This window comes from Miscanthus floridulus, chromosome 1 (genome assembly GCF_019320115.1).
Source record: "Miscanthus floridulus cultivar M001 chromosome 1, ASM1932011v1, whole genome shotgun sequence".
Lineage (NCBI taxonomy): Eukaryota > Viridiplantae > Streptophyta > Magnoliopsida > Poales > Poaceae > Miscanthus > Miscanthus floridulus.
Window position 1 is genome coordinate 20,810,978 of NC_089580.1, and position 16,877 is coordinate 20,827,854.

The 16,877-nt window shown below is 47.6% G+C and overlaps 4 protein-coding genes across 4 annotated transcripts; 3 read left to right on the forward strand and 1 right to left on the reverse strand.

Annotated features, from left to right (window-relative positions):
* Positions 1 to 188: 188 nt before the first annotated feature.
* Positions 189 to 5,237, forward strand: LOC136453074 (coatomer subunit alpha-3). Its single transcript, XM_066453681.1, has 3 exons — positions 189 to 582; positions 1,147 to 1,641; positions 2,020 to 5,237. Exons 1-3 carry the CDS (start codon positions 375 to 377, stop codon positions 4,971 to 4,973), a joined length of 3,657 nt encoding a protein of 1,218 aa, XP_066309778.1. The 5' UTR covers positions 189 to 374; the 3' UTR covers positions 4,974 to 5,237.
* A 1,173-nt stretch (positions 5,238 to 6,410) lies between these two features.
* On the forward strand, positions 6,411 to 9,543 carry LOC136453056 (uncharacterized). The gene is made up of 9 exons (XM_066453638.1): positions 6,411 to 6,755; positions 6,858 to 7,000; positions 7,135 to 7,245; positions 7,347 to 7,496; positions 7,571 to 7,771; positions 7,991 to 8,058; positions 8,171 to 8,243; positions 8,485 to 8,541; positions 9,526 to 9,543. Exons 1-9 carry the CDS (start codon positions 6,422 to 6,424, stop codon positions 9,541 to 9,543), a joined length of 1,155 nt encoding a protein of 384 aa, XP_066309735.1. The 5' UTR covers positions 6,411 to 6,421.
* A 1,415-nt stretch (positions 9,544 to 10,958) lies between these two features.
* Positions 10,959 to 14,908, forward strand: LOC136453173 (pentatricopeptide repeat-containing protein At4g22760-like). Its single transcript, XM_066453783.1, has one exon. It carries the CDS (start codon positions 11,808 to 11,810, stop codon positions 12,966 to 12,968), a length of 1,161 nt encoding a protein of 386 aa, XP_066309880.1. The 5' UTR covers positions 10,959 to 11,807; the 3' UTR covers positions 12,969 to 14,908.
* A 347-nt stretch (positions 14,909 to 15,255) lies between these two features.
* LOC136453258 (HMG-Y-related protein A-like) lies at positions 15,256 to 16,670 on the reverse strand. Its single transcript, XM_066453866.1, has 2 exons — positions 16,345 to 16,670; positions 15,256 to 16,211 (listed from the first exon to the last, which is right to left on the reverse strand). Exons 1-2 carry the CDS (start codon positions 16,417 to 16,419, stop codon positions 15,588 to 15,590), a joined length of 699 nt encoding a protein of 232 aa, XP_066309963.1. The 5' UTR covers positions 16,420 to 16,670; the 3' UTR covers positions 15,256 to 15,587.
* Between the last annotated feature and the right edge of the window lie 207 nt (positions 16,671 to 16,877).

Below are 16,877 nucleotides of genomic sequence, written 5' to 3' on the forward strand. Positions count from 1 at the left end.
TCATCAAAACGACTTTAATCCATCATTACGGCAAAGCAAATGGCTCACTGACAACCAGGGCGCACACTCTCCAACGGCTCAGATCGTCATGCCCCAGCATCGAACGGTGATGACCCCTCCCACCACCTCACCCCACCTCGAGGCTCATCAGATCCCCTGCGCCGAGATCTAAAACACCTCCCTCTCCCGAGTCGTCCATTGCATTCTCCTCCCTCTCTCTCTCGCGCGAGTCCCGACTCGCCCCTCCAGATCCACCACCTCCTCCTTTTCTCCTCCAGATCCACCACCTCCTCCTCTACGTTCCTCTCCGCAGCTACAGCTAGGGGGGAGCTCGGCTTAGCCACCGACGTGGCCGGGCACGCCGGGCCGGGAGGATGCTGACCAAGTTCGAGACGAAGAGCAACCGGGTGAAGGGCCTGAGTTTCCACCCGCGTCGGCCATGGATCCTGGCGAGTCTCCACAGCGGGGTGATCCAGATGTGGGACTACCGCATGGGCACCCTCCTCGACCGCTTCGACGAGCACGACGGGCCGGTTCGCGGCGTCCACTTCCACGCCACCCAGCCGCTTTTCGTCTCCGGAGGTAATTTGCTAGATCCTTCCTCGTCTCGCCCGTCTGGTGCGCGCTTCGCATGTTTAGCTCATTTCTCTCGCGCGGATTGGTGGTGTTCCCGCGAGTTACGTGGATGTTTGATTGTTCTGCGATTCGTTGATTGTGCAATCTGGGCGATTGGACTAGACTGGTTTACAAGTTCGTTGATGAGATCGCGTTTGGTGGGAAGTGCGGTGGTTAAGGATATATATAATAGTTTGGTACAATGGGTTGGTCGAACTCGGATCTGGTGCATGCTTCATCTGTGCTTACAATGATCTGTATGGTAAATAATTCATTAGTGCTTGATTTTTCCTGTGGCTGTAGTCAGTGGATTCTATAATCTTTGAAACATGAGGTAGAATACATTCGTCACAAATCACAAAGGTATTCTCATTCTCATTAGTGCGCACCAAGACAAAAACCACTGCTGTAATCGTGCTATCAATCATTGAATTCAGACTACTGAAACTAAGACATCCTTCGGTGCATTATCATTGTTACTTGTAAAACTTATTAATCTTCTAAGATTCTGGTTACTGTGATACGATGCAGGTGATGATTATAAGATTAAGGTCTGGAATTACAAGACACACCGCTGCCTCTTCACACTTCATGGTCACCTTGACTACATTCGCACTGTGCAATTCCATCATGAGTACCCATGGATTGTAAGTGCTAGTGACGATCAGACAATCCGAATCTGGAACTGGCAGTCACGCACCTGTGTGGCTGTGCTGACTGGGCATAACCACTACGTCATGTGTGCATCTTTCCATCCCAAAGAAGACCTGGTTGTATCTGCATCACTTGATCAGACTGTGCGTGTCTGGGATATCGGAGCTCTGAGGAAGAAGACAGTGTCACCTGCTGATGACATCCTCCGTCTCACCCAGATGAACACAGATCTTTTTGGAGGTGTTGATGCTGTAGTGAAATATGTCCTGGAAGGCCATGACCGTGGGGTCAACTGGGCCTCATTTCATCCCACTTTGCCACTCATTGTTTCTGGGGCAGATGACCGGCAGGTGAAGCTATGGAGAATGAATGGTAATAGTCTTATTGCTCACTTTGCAATTTGCATGTCTTGTTTGTAGTTTTTGTGTAGCAAAATGATAACTATTCAAGTATATATGATTTGATGTTTCCACATGATAGAATTACCTAATAATATGCTTTTAATCGTGGATATTTTTTTCTTTCTTTGTTTCTTTCTTTCTCTAATCTTTCCTTCACAGAACTTCATACCATTAGTAACTTGTTACTTTTGATTTATATTTAAAATATTACATGTAAAATGGCTCTTGGAGGTTAAGTTTAGCACACAATTTAGCTGCTCAATTAGTACCTAGCATATGTGAAAAAGAGTATACATTCTACAAGGAAATGGTTGAAATGCAATAATTTATATTTATTCTTTATGGACAGATACCAAGGCTTGGGAAGTTGATACTTTAAGGGGCCACATGAATAATGTGTCTTGCGTGATGTTCCATGCGAAGCAAGACATCATTGTGTCTAACTCAGAAGACAAAAGCATTCGCATTTGGGATGCCACAAAGAGAACTGGTATTCAGACATTTAGACGGGAGCACGACCGTTTCTGGATTCTTGCTGCTCACCCTGAAATGAACCTTCTTGCTGCTGGTCATGACAGTGGCATGATTGTGTTCAAATTAGAAAGGGAACGCCCGGCCTTCTGTGTTAGTGGTGACACTGTTTTCTATGTGAAGGATCGGTTTCTCCGGTTCTTTGAATACTCTAGCCAGAAGGAAGTTCAAGTGGCTCCAATAAGAAGACCTGGATCAGTCAGCTTGAACCAGTCACCCAGGACGCTGTCCTACAGCCCAACTGAGAATGCTGTCTTGATTTGCTCTGATGCTGATGGAGGTTCATATGAACTCTACATTGTTCCCAAGGATTCTGCTGGCAGGTCTGATTACTTGCAAGAGGCAAAGAAAGGAGCTGGTGGTTCTGCTGTTTTTGTAGCGCGCAACAGGTTTGCAGTCCTTGAGAAGAGTAGCAATCAAGTTTTGGTGAAGAATCTTAAGAATGAAATTGTGAAGAAAAGCCCCCTTCCCATTGCGACTGATGCAATATATTATGCTGGGACAGGTAACCTGCTGTGCAAAGCTGAAGACAGGGTGACCATCTTTGATCTTCAGCAAAGGTTAGTTCTTGGTGAGCTCCAGACTCCTGCTGTCAAATATGTTGTTTGGTCCAGTGACATGGAATCTGTTGCACTGCTGAGCAAGCATGCAGTGGTTATAGCTAGCAAGAAGCTTGTCCACAGGTGCACACTGCATGAAACCATCCGTGTGAAAAGTGGTGCCTGGGATGAGAATGGTGTGTTCATTTACACTACACTGAACCATATGAAGTACTGTCTTCCCAATGGAGACAGTGGGATCATAAAAACCCTTGATGTTCCTATTTACATAACGAGGGTTGTTGGGAACAACATTTTCTGCTTAGATCGTGATGGAAAGAACAAGCTGATTGCAGTTGATGCATCGGAGTACATTTTCAAGCTCGCTCTACTCAGGAAACGCTATGATCATGTTATGAGTATGATTAAGAACTCCCAGCTGTGTGGGCAGGCTGTGATTTCTTATTTACAACAGAAAGGTTTCCCAGAAGTTGCTCTACACTTTGTGAAGGATGAGAAGACCAGATTTAACCTAGCTCTTGAGAGTGGTAACATTCAAATTGCAGTTGCTTCTGCAAAGGAGATTGATGACAAGGATCACTGGTACAAGTTGGGAATTGAGGCCCTGAGGCAGGGAAATGTTGGTATAGTGGAATATGCTTACCAACGAACAAAGAATTTTGAGAGGCTTGCTTTTCTGTATCTTATTACTGGTTACTTGGACAAGGTCGGCTTCATGTGCAAAATTGCTGGACAGAACAACAATTTGATGGGACAGTTTCACAATGCATTGTATCTTGGGGATGCCAAGAAGCGTGTTGAGATCTTGGAGAATGCTGGGCAGCTACCTCTTGCTTATGTTACCGCTGTCACTCATGGACTCACAGAAATTGCTGAGAGGCTTGCTACTGAATTAGGCGAGAATGTTCCTTCTCTGCCTGAAGGAAAATCCCACTCACTACTGATCCCTCCTGCACCTCTCACAGCGTGTGGTGATTGGCCATTGCTGAGGGTAATGCGCGGTATTTTCGAAGGTGGACTGGATGCTACTGGAAGGGCAGATCTTGAGGAAGATGATGAAGCTGCTGGTGCTGATTGGGGTGATGAAGACTTGGATATTGTTGATGCAAGTGAAGTGGTGGCCAATGGTGGTGATGGTTTTGATGTAGAAGAGGGTGAGACAAATGAGGAGGATGGTGAGGAAGGTGGCTGGGACCTGGAAGATCTGGAACTTCCACCTGAAACTGAGACTCCAAAAGCTGTTGGCAGTGCTCGCTCTGCTTTATTTGTCGCTCCTACACCAGGTATTCCTGTCAGCCAGATTTGGACTCAGAGATCTTCTCTGGCTGGGGAGCAAGCGGCTGCAGGGAACTTTGACACAGCAATGAGGTTGCTTAGCCGCCAGTTGGGTATCAAGAACTTTGTTCCACTGAAGCCCTTGTTTCTTGATCTGCACATGGGCAGTCATGCGTATCTGCGTGCGCTTGCCGCCGCTCCTGTTATATCAGTTGCAGTAGAGAAAGGTTGGAATGAGTCTGCAAGTCCTAACGTGAGGGGCCCTCCTGCGCTTGTTTTCAGCTTCTCACAAATGGAAGATAGACTCAAGGCTGCCTACAAAGCTACAACTGAGGGCAAGTTCCCTGAAGCACTGAGACAGTTCCTTAGCATCCTGCATACCATTCCAGTTATTGTGGTGGATTCACGGAGAGAAGTTGATGAGGTAAAGGAATTAATTGAGATAGTGAGGGAGTATGTTCTTGGTCTGAGGATGGAACTCAAGAGAAAGGAATTGAGGGATGATGTGACCCGTCAACAGGAGTTGGCTGCTTACTTCACAAACTGCAAGCTTCAGAGAGTTCATATGAGGCTTGTGCTCGCTAGCGCTATGGCTCTTTGCTTCAAGCAGAAAAACTATGCAACTGCATCACACTTTGCAAGGATGCTTCTTGAGAACAGCCCTCAGGAGGCCCAAGCAAAGAAGGCTCGACAGGTGCAGCAAGCTTGCCAGGACAAGAACGATTCTCACCAACTGAACTATGACTTCAGAAATCCATTCGTTGTTTGTGGCGCCACATATGTTCCTATCTATCGTGGCCAAAAGGATGTTTCCTGCCCATACTGTGGATCCCGATTTGTTCCGTCCATCGAAGGGCAGCTTTGTACCATATGTGAGCTTGCCGCGGTTGGGGCAGATGCTTCAGGCCTCCTCTGCTCTCCTACACAGTCAAGATAAGCAATGGTAGTTAGAGGTCCCCTATATTCTTTCTAGTGTCAAGTTCCAAGACTTTATCATATATTTTACCAGGGAGTTTACTGATTGTAAGGAATAAGTATTATACATGTTTTTATCGAGTTTTTTCTTTTGTGTTTTGTTACCATAATTTTTGTTTGCCTAGAGGCTGCTGTCATCACCTGCCGTATGGTTTAGACTTTTGATCGACTTTGGAAGCTACGCTGGAAAATGATGTATGAGATGTTTCTTTCACCCTTTAAAATTCTTTTTGGGATGTCTCGGTTGATGATTTCTGCGGCTGATAAGTTGGTTGAAGCTGTTTTATCGTGAGAGAAAAACACTATATCATGGTTGATAAGTTGAAGTGAACAGGGCTAACGTGCTTTCTCATGTGCTCGGTAGGCGGGCTAATGTGCTTTATGTCAAAATACCTCGAGCCTGAAAGAGTTTACCTACTAGAGTGCAAATCTCTTATCTCTTCAGATTATCAGATGGATTTGTTTGGCGGCCTGTTTTAGTCCATCAGATACAACCGGCATCAGGTAAACACGTCGTGGGGATATTACCTTCCATTTCTTCAGGTAAACATCGTGGCGATATTACCTTCCGTGTCTTCACTCGACGACGTTCACTGCTCTATGGAAAACTGAATCATACATCTGTTTTCCACATGATCATTGATCGTGCTTCCAAAGATGGGTAAGGCAGCAACACCTAACATTCCAAAGAATGGGCAAGTTCGGGCGTTTCTCCACGATATATCTTCACAAGGATTGCAATCAACTTTATCTTAATCCTTGAGCAAATCCAGCTTAAGTTTGTGACCTGAACTATTTCAACATATAAAAGCATAGTTTCAAGTTACTTTTAACTTTTAATCCAACAATGATTTGATACTTTGATTGCATGACTCATCATGCTTAATTAGTCCCTCGGATCAACACAAATACTTGTTTCTTCACCTTGGCTATGTACCTCGAAGTCGTTTTCTTGTCATGTCTTGCTTGTGCCAACAATAAGCCTTCTTGTTTTGATCAATACGAAATCTGTTGTCAATATTTTTTATTTAATTGTCAAGCTATATATGTGAAACCAACTCGTATGCAACTAATTATGTATATTTTCTCTTTTGAGTGTCTTTATTAAGAAACCCAGGCTTTAATTTATATAGAAAAAAAGAAAAGTAAAAATGGCGCCATTTTGATAAATGGGGGTGTTAAATAAACTGTTTAATAATGAGGGAAAATTTGGATTTTAAAGAAAATTAGGAACGCATGCAAAAATTAATAAGATCTCGAAATTTGAAACACAGTGAAGACTAGTTTTGGCAACAACCGTTTTTCGGCCGCGTCGCCTGCATGCAGACAGATTGCGCTCTCACGCCACTTCGTACTTGAAATCTATAGCGCGGGTTCGGAGCGCCGGAGCAGAGAGGAGAGGGGACCGCAATGTCGTTGAGCGGGAGATTCGATCCAGCAGTCCTCTCCGGCGCCGTCACCGCCACCGCCATCGCAACCGCAGAGTCCAGGAGCGTGATAGGGGTGGAGACCCCAGGCCTGCAGAGCGCTCTCTGCTGGCTCAGTTCCGGCTCAATCTTCTCCGATGGTGCCGATCCCAAGAGAGGCGTTTTGCATAGGATGGAGCTCCGGACCAAGGAAGCCGCTTATGACTTCGCCGCGATCAGAGACCACCTCACCGCATGTGTTGAGATTTTAGAGGAGGCGAAGGAAGAAATCGGCTTGTTCTATCGGATGCCGCCGCCGGAGATTGTCAGCCACCGAGGTATGCCCTGGCCTCTCTCTCACATGCACCTACTTTGTCAATTTCGTATTTTGATCTTTCGGTTAATTGAATTGAATCCCCGTAATGTTTTGCCAATCCAAGATCTTTTTGAGACAATATGGGGATGGGAACGTTTTTTTCCTGTCTACAACCTGAGGTGCCTTGAAGAATACTACCGAAGAAATGCCAGAGCGACCTTGGCTCAACCGCAACCTATGTTATCCCTTTTTTCTCTAGTCTACCTGGTAACTCCATTTCATCCTAGCTACTAGCTTAATTTTCCAGGTTTCCATGTTAGGTTAGGGTTGTATTTCCTGATTGCTTCGCCAAGAATTATCAGCAATTTTATACTGTTCCGTTGTCTGCTTTGCTTTCCAAGGGTCGCGAGAAGCAGGTTGCCAGTTCTACGCAGTCTAATGCCACCAGTGGGCAACAGCATGCTGATTCTGCTGATGTCAATGACAACTTGGCTACTATTCTCGTCCATTTGGTGACTCCACCGCCTGCCAATTACTAGCTTAATATGCAGCCTTTGAGGCTAGGCTAGGCTAGGTTACAGTGAATTGATCTATATTTTGCTTACTTTCCAAGTGTTGCGAAAAGGAGAAAGAAATGGTATCTGAATGGAAGGAGCAGGGGTTAGATGATGCCTCTCCTGAGATCAGGCTGAGCACCGCGATTCAGAAGCAAGTCATAAATCTTGTGCTGCCAAAAAAGAAGCGTATCATACCTCCTGTTATTGTACGTGTAGAAGAAACAGCTTCGCATCAGTTTAGATTCTATGCACTTTATTTATCTGTTTACTCCACTTGCAGCTAGATTGCATCAATTGTATCATGAAGGAAGCTGACTTGAGCCTTGTGTCGATGAGGAAGGGGATAAGGAAGGGGTCGCTTGCTGATGACTGTGATGGAAACTTGAGCCATAACATTCGTTATGAGGTGTTTTGTCTCATTAAAAAGTATTGGCGTGCACATCCGTCCTCTGCTTCTGTTGCTACATGTGCTGTCCTGTTTGTAAGTGTTGGTGCCAGACCAGAAATGATAGGTTTCATTTGTTGTATACGAGTATTTTTACTGTTTGATGGGTAACTTGCCTGCAAAAATTGCAAACAATAATTTGAAGGGAACCACAAAGGAAGCTGTCTCTTGTTTGGAGAGCATACCTTGACTACAAGCATCCGCTCGCTGGCCTTAGGTATGTTGTCTGATGATATGGATGCATATGTGCTTAAGACAGCTACAACTGAGGGCTTTTGCTATTGGGACTACGTTGATCCAGATGCAATAGACATGCCTGCCTGGTATGATGTATATATACTGATTGGTATATTTCATGATATGTGAGAGGAAAAATTTATAATGTTGTGAGGAGTGAGAAGCATATCAGTATTATTTCCTCTATGTTCTCTCTAGGTGTGGAAGTGCTAAAGTGCACGTCGATGGCTCTGATGAGTTAAGCAAGGAAAAGCATTCAACCAAAAACAAGGTGCAGCAATAAACTAGCACAAGTTGGCAGTTTGTTCTTATATTCTGAATCTTTTTTTGCTGACCTGAACCGTTTGCTAGCTGGAAGAGGATGTGATTGTCTACAACATAACCAGAGGCTCTCATGCGTTAAGTAGGGAAATGCATTCAACCAAAAACATGGTATAGCAATGACTCCACAAATTAACAGTTTTTGCTTACCTTCTGAATTTTTTTTTCTGACTTGAGCCGTTTGCTAGCAGGAAGAGGATGTGATAGTCTGCGACATACGTGGAGGGAGGGTTGTATCGACTCAAAAGGTTAGTAGAAATTATATGGCTATAATGAAAGTCAGAAAGGCTTTCATGCATGTATAATTCAGAAACTTGGGGGAAGATCTGTTGTTCCTGTGTGTTAATGCAATGAGAGTAGGTGGTGGCAGGTTAAAATTAGTGAGCACACGGAGATGCTAATACCCATCTTTGCAGTTTTTTCGTTCATGATGCAATTACTTTGTTCTTTTAACTTATCCACTGGTATTAATAGATCATCAAACACTTTCAAGTTTGCAATCTCAGGTTGGAAAATGTTGTTGGTTATTATGGTATGATTTTATCCTAACAGATTTGAGTAGCACCCTCCTCTTAAAATTAACTTTTGTGTTTTTTTTAATGTCCATGCAAGGTACTAAGAAACATTTCCTGTTCCGTTTTATATGCACTCTGAGTTTGACAGACGCTGTTGGTTATGGTATAATTTTGTCCTAACAGATTTGAGCAGCACCCTGCTCTTGCACTTGTTTTGCTGTTCGTCTGAGGTGCTAAAAATTCTATTAATTCAGTACTTAGTAATTTTACCTCCAATCTTTCAAGAAGTTGCCAGATTAACAATAATTAACATAGCACTTCTCGGCTATGTATCTCGGATGCTTCACTAACCCAGCCGGCCAGCCGTCCCCATATCAGATACTTCAATATTATGATACTTTCTCTGTATTACCACAATGTTTTTCCGAGTTGAATATCGTTGCACCCATATTTCCGTACTGGTATCCTAAATCGGTGATATATAGCTTCTTGGCTCCTTGCCATTGACAGTAAAAAGGCTTTTTTTGGTCAAATTTTGTTGTTCTTTTTTTTCACATGTTGTAATACACCATTCCTAGTTCAATGATTAGACAAAGGAGCCAAGCACTGCATAACCTACATATATTATGCTACTTTTCTCTCTGTAATGTTTTTTTGGTGGGTTATTACTGTTTCAATCTCAATATTGCTCTTCTATTTTTCCTGTGTTTTTTTCAGCCTGATGACACGTCTTAGGGCGTGTTTAGTTCCGAAAATTTTTTGCTTTTGGCTACTGTAGCACTTTCGTTTTTATTTGACAAAAATTGTCCAATTATGGACTATTTAGGCTTAAAAGATTCGTCTCACGATTTCTCGGCTAACTGTGTAATTAGTTTTTTTTTCGTCTATATTTAGTACTCCATGCATATGCCGCAAGATTCGATGTGACGGTTACTATGCAAAAATTTTTGGTTTTTGGGTGGAACTAAACGGGGCCTTAGTTGTAGTCCATCCACTGTCAGCATGGACAATGATGTGCTGAACAGAAGGAGAAACTTTTACGAGGAAAGGCAAGAAAGATGATAGCTATTGTAACCCAGTTAAAAAAAATGGCCTGCATTTCCTCCCTGATGCTTCTGAAAACAAGATATGAAAGACTGCAGTTATGTTCTGTCCATCTGTTTGAATTCATCATTAGTCCGTTCATATGTCTGCAGACGCTGTGCTATTCTGAAGTTCATGGAATTCATAATTAGTCCGGGGTTCATGTGTGCAGATGCTGTACATTTTCTTTTCTGTGTAGGGTATATTTTTATTTTCAAAGGTATTCTCTCGGTCTAAAAAGACTACAATTTTTTTTTCGAGAAACCAAACGATTTAAGTTTGATCGAATCCATACGCAAAATACACTAACTTCTTCTCAAAATAAGTGCACATCTTGTTTTCCGATAAGTCAACTAATTTCAAGTTTAACTAGTTTTATAAAAAAAAGTATCAATATTTGTATATATCTAAATAGGTTTATTATGAAAATATATATATAGCATGGTCAATATAATAATGTTTATTTGGTATGATCAATATTAATACTTGTTATATAGGATTTGCTATTGTCTGAAATCATCTTAAAATTCAGACACATGAAATATAGGAGAAATATTATTATATTGGGTTATTTATTTATGTTTATTATGCGCTTCCCTTTCTCTTGTTTTTTTTTCAGAAGCTATACAATACACGTGTGTTTTAGAAAAAAAAACATGGATTTTTAGTCATCGGGTCGTTGCCTCGGTTTGTCTACGTCCGTCAGATCTGCCAAACCGTGGTCGTGTCAAGTATGCGCGTGAATGGGCGGCCTCCCAGGTATGCGCGTGGTCGTGTCAGGTGAGGCCCGGAGGGAGAGAGAGGACGCGAACGCGAATCACGCCCAGCCAGGGCCCCACGATGCGACGACCCATGACGAACGGGCAGACAATGGAACCAACCGCTCTGTAATTTGTCCTTTCATAGAAAAAAAATTATTTTCTGTGATATGTGATTTGTGATCAATGGATCTGTGATCTTCTAAAGTTAGAAGAAGAATGTAGACTGTTGGATTCATCTTATTATGCAAAAAATTCATGTGTTGAAATTATATAAAATATATGGTCGTGCAGTAGACATACTTTTTTTTTTTACAACTCCTTTCTCTCGTAAACTACGGGCCGACATGGCATACAACTCCGCAACCCGTGGCCACGCTCGCATCCGCACCGCCGGCCCGTGGTCCTGCTCGTGCGGACACCGCCACCCAGCCATACCCGCGCGTCTGCGCCTTGGCGAACTCGGACGGTTGCGGTCATCTCCGCCGCGCCCCCGGCCCCTTGGCTCCGCCGCCGCCGCCGCCCGGTTGCAGTTCCGTCTTCGGTCCGCCGGGCCCCCGGCCGTGGCTCCTCTCGCCCCAGGCCGGCCATCTCCCTTCTTGCCGTCAACGGAAAGGGAGAAGGCGGCGTCCTTTGCCTCCTCCTCTCACTCCTGTAGCGCGGAGTCAATAAGAACTTGTGCCGCCGGTGAGGTGTGGCAGTCCCGCGGAGGACTCGGGGCGCCCGGCCATGCGCACCCCGCCCGCTGCCGGCGGCTTCAACTCGCCGTGGACGATCGCCATCCGCGCGGCGGCTGACCAAGGCCGGCCCCGCCGTGCCATCGCTCTGTAGCTCGCGTCCCTACGCTCGTCCCGCCGCCCCTGCCCCTTCGCCCTCGCTGCCGTCCTCAAGTCTGTGCCCCGCCTCCCCGAGCACGCCGCTCTCCCCGCGGCGGCCTCCCTCCACGCGCACCTCCTCCGCCTCGGCCTCCTCTCCCACCCCTACCCGCACGCCGCGCTCTCTCACCTCTACTCTCGCCTGCTGCCCCCGCACCACGACCACGCCCGCGGCCTGCTCGATGACGCGCCCGCGGCGCTGCACCGCCACTCCCGCCTCGTCTCGTCCAACTCGCTCCTCGCTTCCCTTCTACGCGCGGGCGATATCACCGCCGCGCGCGCCATGTTCGAGGCAATGCCCGCGCGGGATGTTGTGTCGTGGAACTCCATGGTCGCCGGACTCGCCAAGGCCGGCCACCTCGACGAGGCCATCGAACTGTTCGACCGAATGCCCGAGACAAACGCTGCGTCCTGGAACGCCCTCGTGTCCGGGTTCATGACACAAGGCCACGTGGCCCAAGCGCAGGAGCTGTTTGAGCGGATGCCCATCAGGAACAATGTTTCCTGGATCACGATGATCTCAGGGTATGTCAAGGCCGGCGACGTCCAAGCTGCTGCTAACCTGTTTGATAGGATGGATAATAAGGACCTTTATGCATGGAATGCGATGATCTCATGCTATGCACAGAATGGCTGTGGAAGAGAGGCACTCGGTATCTTTAACAGGATGTTGAAGCCACATAATTGGGTGGTACCCAATGAGAAGACTTTCTCCCCTGTCATCTCGGCATGTTCACAGCTGGGGGACTTGAGGTTCGGCTTGTGGGTTGAGAGTTTCATGGGGTATGTGGGGGTTGATCTGGATAATCACCTGCGTACCGCTCTGGTTGATTTGTACACCAAGAGTGGGCAAATGGATAGGGCTTTTGAATTGTTCAGAGGCTTGAGATCAAGGGATGTGGTGTCTTACAGTGCGATGATAGTGGGCTGTGGAATGCATGGCAAGTTAAATGAAGCTGTTGGCTTGTTCAAGGAGATGTCCAAAGCGAGGATTGATCCTAATGCGGTGACCTTTGTGGGGTTGTTGTCTGCATACAGTCATGCAGGGCTACTGGAAGAAGCTCGCGCTTGCTTCACTTCCATGTCAAGCAAATATGAGATTAGTTCTTCAATGGAACACTACACTATAATGGTAGACATTCTTGGGCGCTGCGGAAAGTTGGAAGAAGCATTCCAGCTGATCATGCAGATACCTGTATGCCCACATGCCAGTGTTTGGGGTGCCTTGCTTCTTGCTTGCAGGTTGCACAACAACATTGAGCTTGGGGAGGTTGTTGCTTCCAAGTGCTTTGAACTGGAGCTGGAAGAGAGTGGATATTACATTCTCTTGGGTAACATATATGCACAAGCAAAGAAGTGGGACAAGGTTAAGGGTTTAAGGAAGATGATGGCAGAAAGGGGTTTGAGTAAGACGCCTGGGAGTAGCTGGGTGCATGTTGCATAAATCCATTCTACTGATCTTACTCATTTTATCTTTTGGGGTCAGTTACTCAGTTGACAAATCAACATGCAACTCAGATTTTGGGCACTAAATTTGGGAAGATGAGGAGTCAATGGAAACAGCTGTTTAGTTGCCATCATCATGGAATCCCCATTCCTCATGTTTCTTGACTTCTCGACGTGGGTTCAGAACCCATTGGAATTAGTTGTTCTTGTGGTCCTTCTTTGGAGCTTTAGGGCATGTTCTTTAATCCTCATCACATCTGATCTTCATTATGTGGAGAAGACAGGAGGATAATGGAGGTTTAGATACAAGAATATAAGAAATGAGAAATCTAAACCTCCATGAACATGTGAGATTGTCTAATGCATATTTTGATGAGAGGAGCATTGAAGGGGTTATGTTAAATTGGAGAAACTATGAGCTATATCTTATGTTCTCTAGATGATACAGATGCTCCATGAAGATGCCCATATCCATCCTTGCTACCTGGAAAAGTTCAAGCATTCGTCATGAAACTCATAACTTGTCTGTTGCCAACTCCACCACCTTTTATTCAAGTACATCTGTGCATACACTTTGCAATTTCTACTAGTAATTCAGAAACTTGGGGAAAGGTATGTTGTTCTTGTGTGTTACATGCAAGAGGAGTGGTTAGTGAGCACACGGTGATGCTAATAAACTGAATATGGACACTAACAGGCGCCAACAAATCCAAGAGAAATTCATTAAGATAGGATCTGCCCATCTTTGCAGTTTTTTCGTTCAATGATGCAATTACTTTGTTCTTTCTCTCTTGTTGGTTCTGTACAACCAAAGCTCCAGGGGGTCTATCTCTTAACTTATCCACTGGTAGTAATAGGTCATCAAACACTTTCATGTTTGCAATCTCAGGTTGACAGATGCCGTGGTTCATGTCTGCAGATGCTGTACATTTCCTTTCCTGTGTAGGGTAGTCATGTTAAGATGGAACTACTCTAATCAATTTTACGAAGAAAGAATCGCGCTGCTGTTGCCAAATAGATTTCACCTTTTGATGACGCTCGCCAAATCGCCAATGCTAGCAGCGTCAGTATGCTCGCAGGCGCCAGCTTTGCTGCTACTTTGCCTAACTGACAACCCAGAGATCTAAGGTTAAATAACCTCCACTCAGATTTTTAAACATCCAATTGCACGATGTTCACTAAACCGAACAATTTTTTTCGTTCAAAAAAAAACAGAAGAAATTTCATATGATACCATAACATAGCTTTCAGCAGAACCAAGATGTACCATGCCTTCGTTTGCTGAATCCAATATGCCAAATATTCAGACTTTCATATGCCACTCCGTCCGTTCACCTTCATCTCTTTGCCCAGGGTTTCAGACAGCTCTACTCTATTGGATATTGGGAAGGTTATTAAAGAAGAAGCGAAGTTAAGAAACTGCACATTCTCCTGAAAACTCAACTGAGTAGTAAAGTGAACTGGCAGAAACATTGAAGGCGAGGCCCAAACAGCCTGTAACTACAGCCAGGCTGAAAAATCCCAACAAGCATCGTTAATTTCAAGGCTGCCACACTGAAAGCAGTCTGCTTCCTACTCAAGCGAGATTGGATAACAGATCGTGATCTTAATTAAGCTAACATGACTACGCGAGAAACATCACAGCCAGTAGCTGCAGCTTGCGTAACAGACAAGCATCAGAACGTGTCATGCTCACCAACCAAACGGAGTCTCCTGTTCATCAGCCTTCGCTGCTGTAGCTGACTACAGGTCCGTATTGGTGCCCTCCATGAAACCTAGGACCAGCCAGTGTCGGTGTCACCATCGCCAGAACTGACATCAGACCACCGGTGATCAGCTTATCCTGTGAAGGACGCTTCTCGACGTCAGCAGATCACACGCGTTTCATCAAAGCCTGATCGGCTGGGCTTATTGCCTCATAAATGAACAGTATTTTTTCTCACGATTCAGCAACGAACAAGCCCAGCCACTGTCTGTGTCATCTGTCACAAACAGGTGTCAGGTGTGACACACCGATAGTGTTCATCGATCCATTCACTCACTAACGGAGCGTGAGATCGGAACAGGCTGATGACAGCAATCTCGAAAACCACTAAGCAAGCATATTCCATGCGACCTTTAGAACAATCCATCCAACAGTACTACATCAAGAGAGACGTGACGAGGTTGCTGCGAATGCGATGCAGCAAGAACACAATCCACCCATCAGCCAAGGCAACTGCAAGATCACTGCAATTCTTGGTTGTTGGCTGAGCTAAACAGAATTCCATGGATCAAGACAAGACTGGCAAATGAAACGATCAGACTAACTGCATTGCATTGCGCGAGCGCGACAAGGAGACACACGATACACCGCCGGAGCCACACCACTCCGGCCACCACCCACCAATAGTAAGGTAGAGAAACACCACGAACCACGAAACACCGCCGGCCGCCACCGCCGCCGAAGCTGCCTCCACTCAGACTCCTGCCCCTACACGCTCCCCGGATTAGACAACACCACACACGAACTGAGACGAAACCCACATCAGACAGACAAGAGCTGGAACGAGGGCAAAATGTTAGCTTGCGCCAGCTCGCCGCCGCACCCTGGCCGGCGGGCGAGAGCTCCTCGGCATCACACGAAGCCGACCTCGGCGAACTGCGGGCGCGCCGCCTTGGCCGACGCTGGCGTGCCCGGGCGCGGCCGCGGGGCCATCCCCTCCGGGAGCGGGTTCTTGCGCGGCCGGCCGCGCGGGCGCGGGATCTTGGGCGGCGCGTGCGGGTCCCGCGGCTTGGGAGGGCGGCCGCGCCGGCGTGGCGCGGCGGCGGGGGTCGCGGCGGCTCCGAGCACGCCGATGGGGCACGGGCCGGCAGCTCCTGGCACGCCGGCGGCGGGGAAGCCCGCGGGCCGCGGCTTCGGGGGCCTTCCGCGCCCGCGCTTAGCGGGCAGCTGCGGCAGAGGTAGAGGCTCCGGCACCTCCTCCTCCTCGTCGTCGTCGGCGCAGTCGTCGTCTTCTTCGTCGTCAGCCAGTGACTCCGACGCCGGCGGTGCCGGCGGCGGAGGCGGGGGCAGCGCGTACTTTCCCCCCGCGACGGCGACGAGCTCCCCGGCGGCGGACATGCGCGAGAGGTGGGCGGCGACGAGCGCCGGGTGCGAGGCCGGCAGGTCGCCGCGGGCCTCCGCCTCGATGCGGCGCGCGATGGCGGCCTGGCTGGAGCCGTTCTCCTCGGCGAGCGCGGCGATCGCAGCGACGATCATCTGCAGCAGCCAGGGCAGACGCAGGGGTCAGTCAAATTCGGCAGATCGGCGTAGATCTGGCGGAAAGGAGCAGCGCAGAGGAGAGGAGAGGGGAGGAGGTAGGGCTGGAACCGAGGGAGGGAGGGAAGCTTGCCTCGGGGTAGGAGGGGGGCACGAGGTCGGAGGAGCCCGGGGGCGAGCCGTCGCCACTGGAAGTGGGAGTGGCCATGCCTGCGCTGCGCTGGCCGCCTCGGCTGCTGGCTGTCGCTTCCTCTCCCTCTCGGCGTGTCTGGGCGCGTGGGGGAGTGGGAATTGGGGGCACAGCGGAGAGGGGAGGAGGGGCCGCGACGACGCGGATCTGAGACTGAGAGGGGCGCTGCCGCTGAGGCCTCAGGGAATGCAAGTACAGTTTCGACAAGGAATCTGTCGGGTGTTCCGCGCGTGGTACCGGGGGGTGACCCGGCCCACCCGGCTCGGGGCCGCGCGGGCGCTCCCGCCCGCTCCCGCGCACCCGCCCCAAGTCCCAACGGTGTGGGTTCGGATCGGCTCGACTCGACCGTCCGGCGCTGCTGCTCAGCTGCTGCCGCCGCCTGCTTTCGAGTGTCGACCGTGGTGGTTGACCGCGGTGTGCGGCGGCTGACCAAACCAGGGCACTGAAGCGCCGTGGAAAAATGATGATTTGCAAAG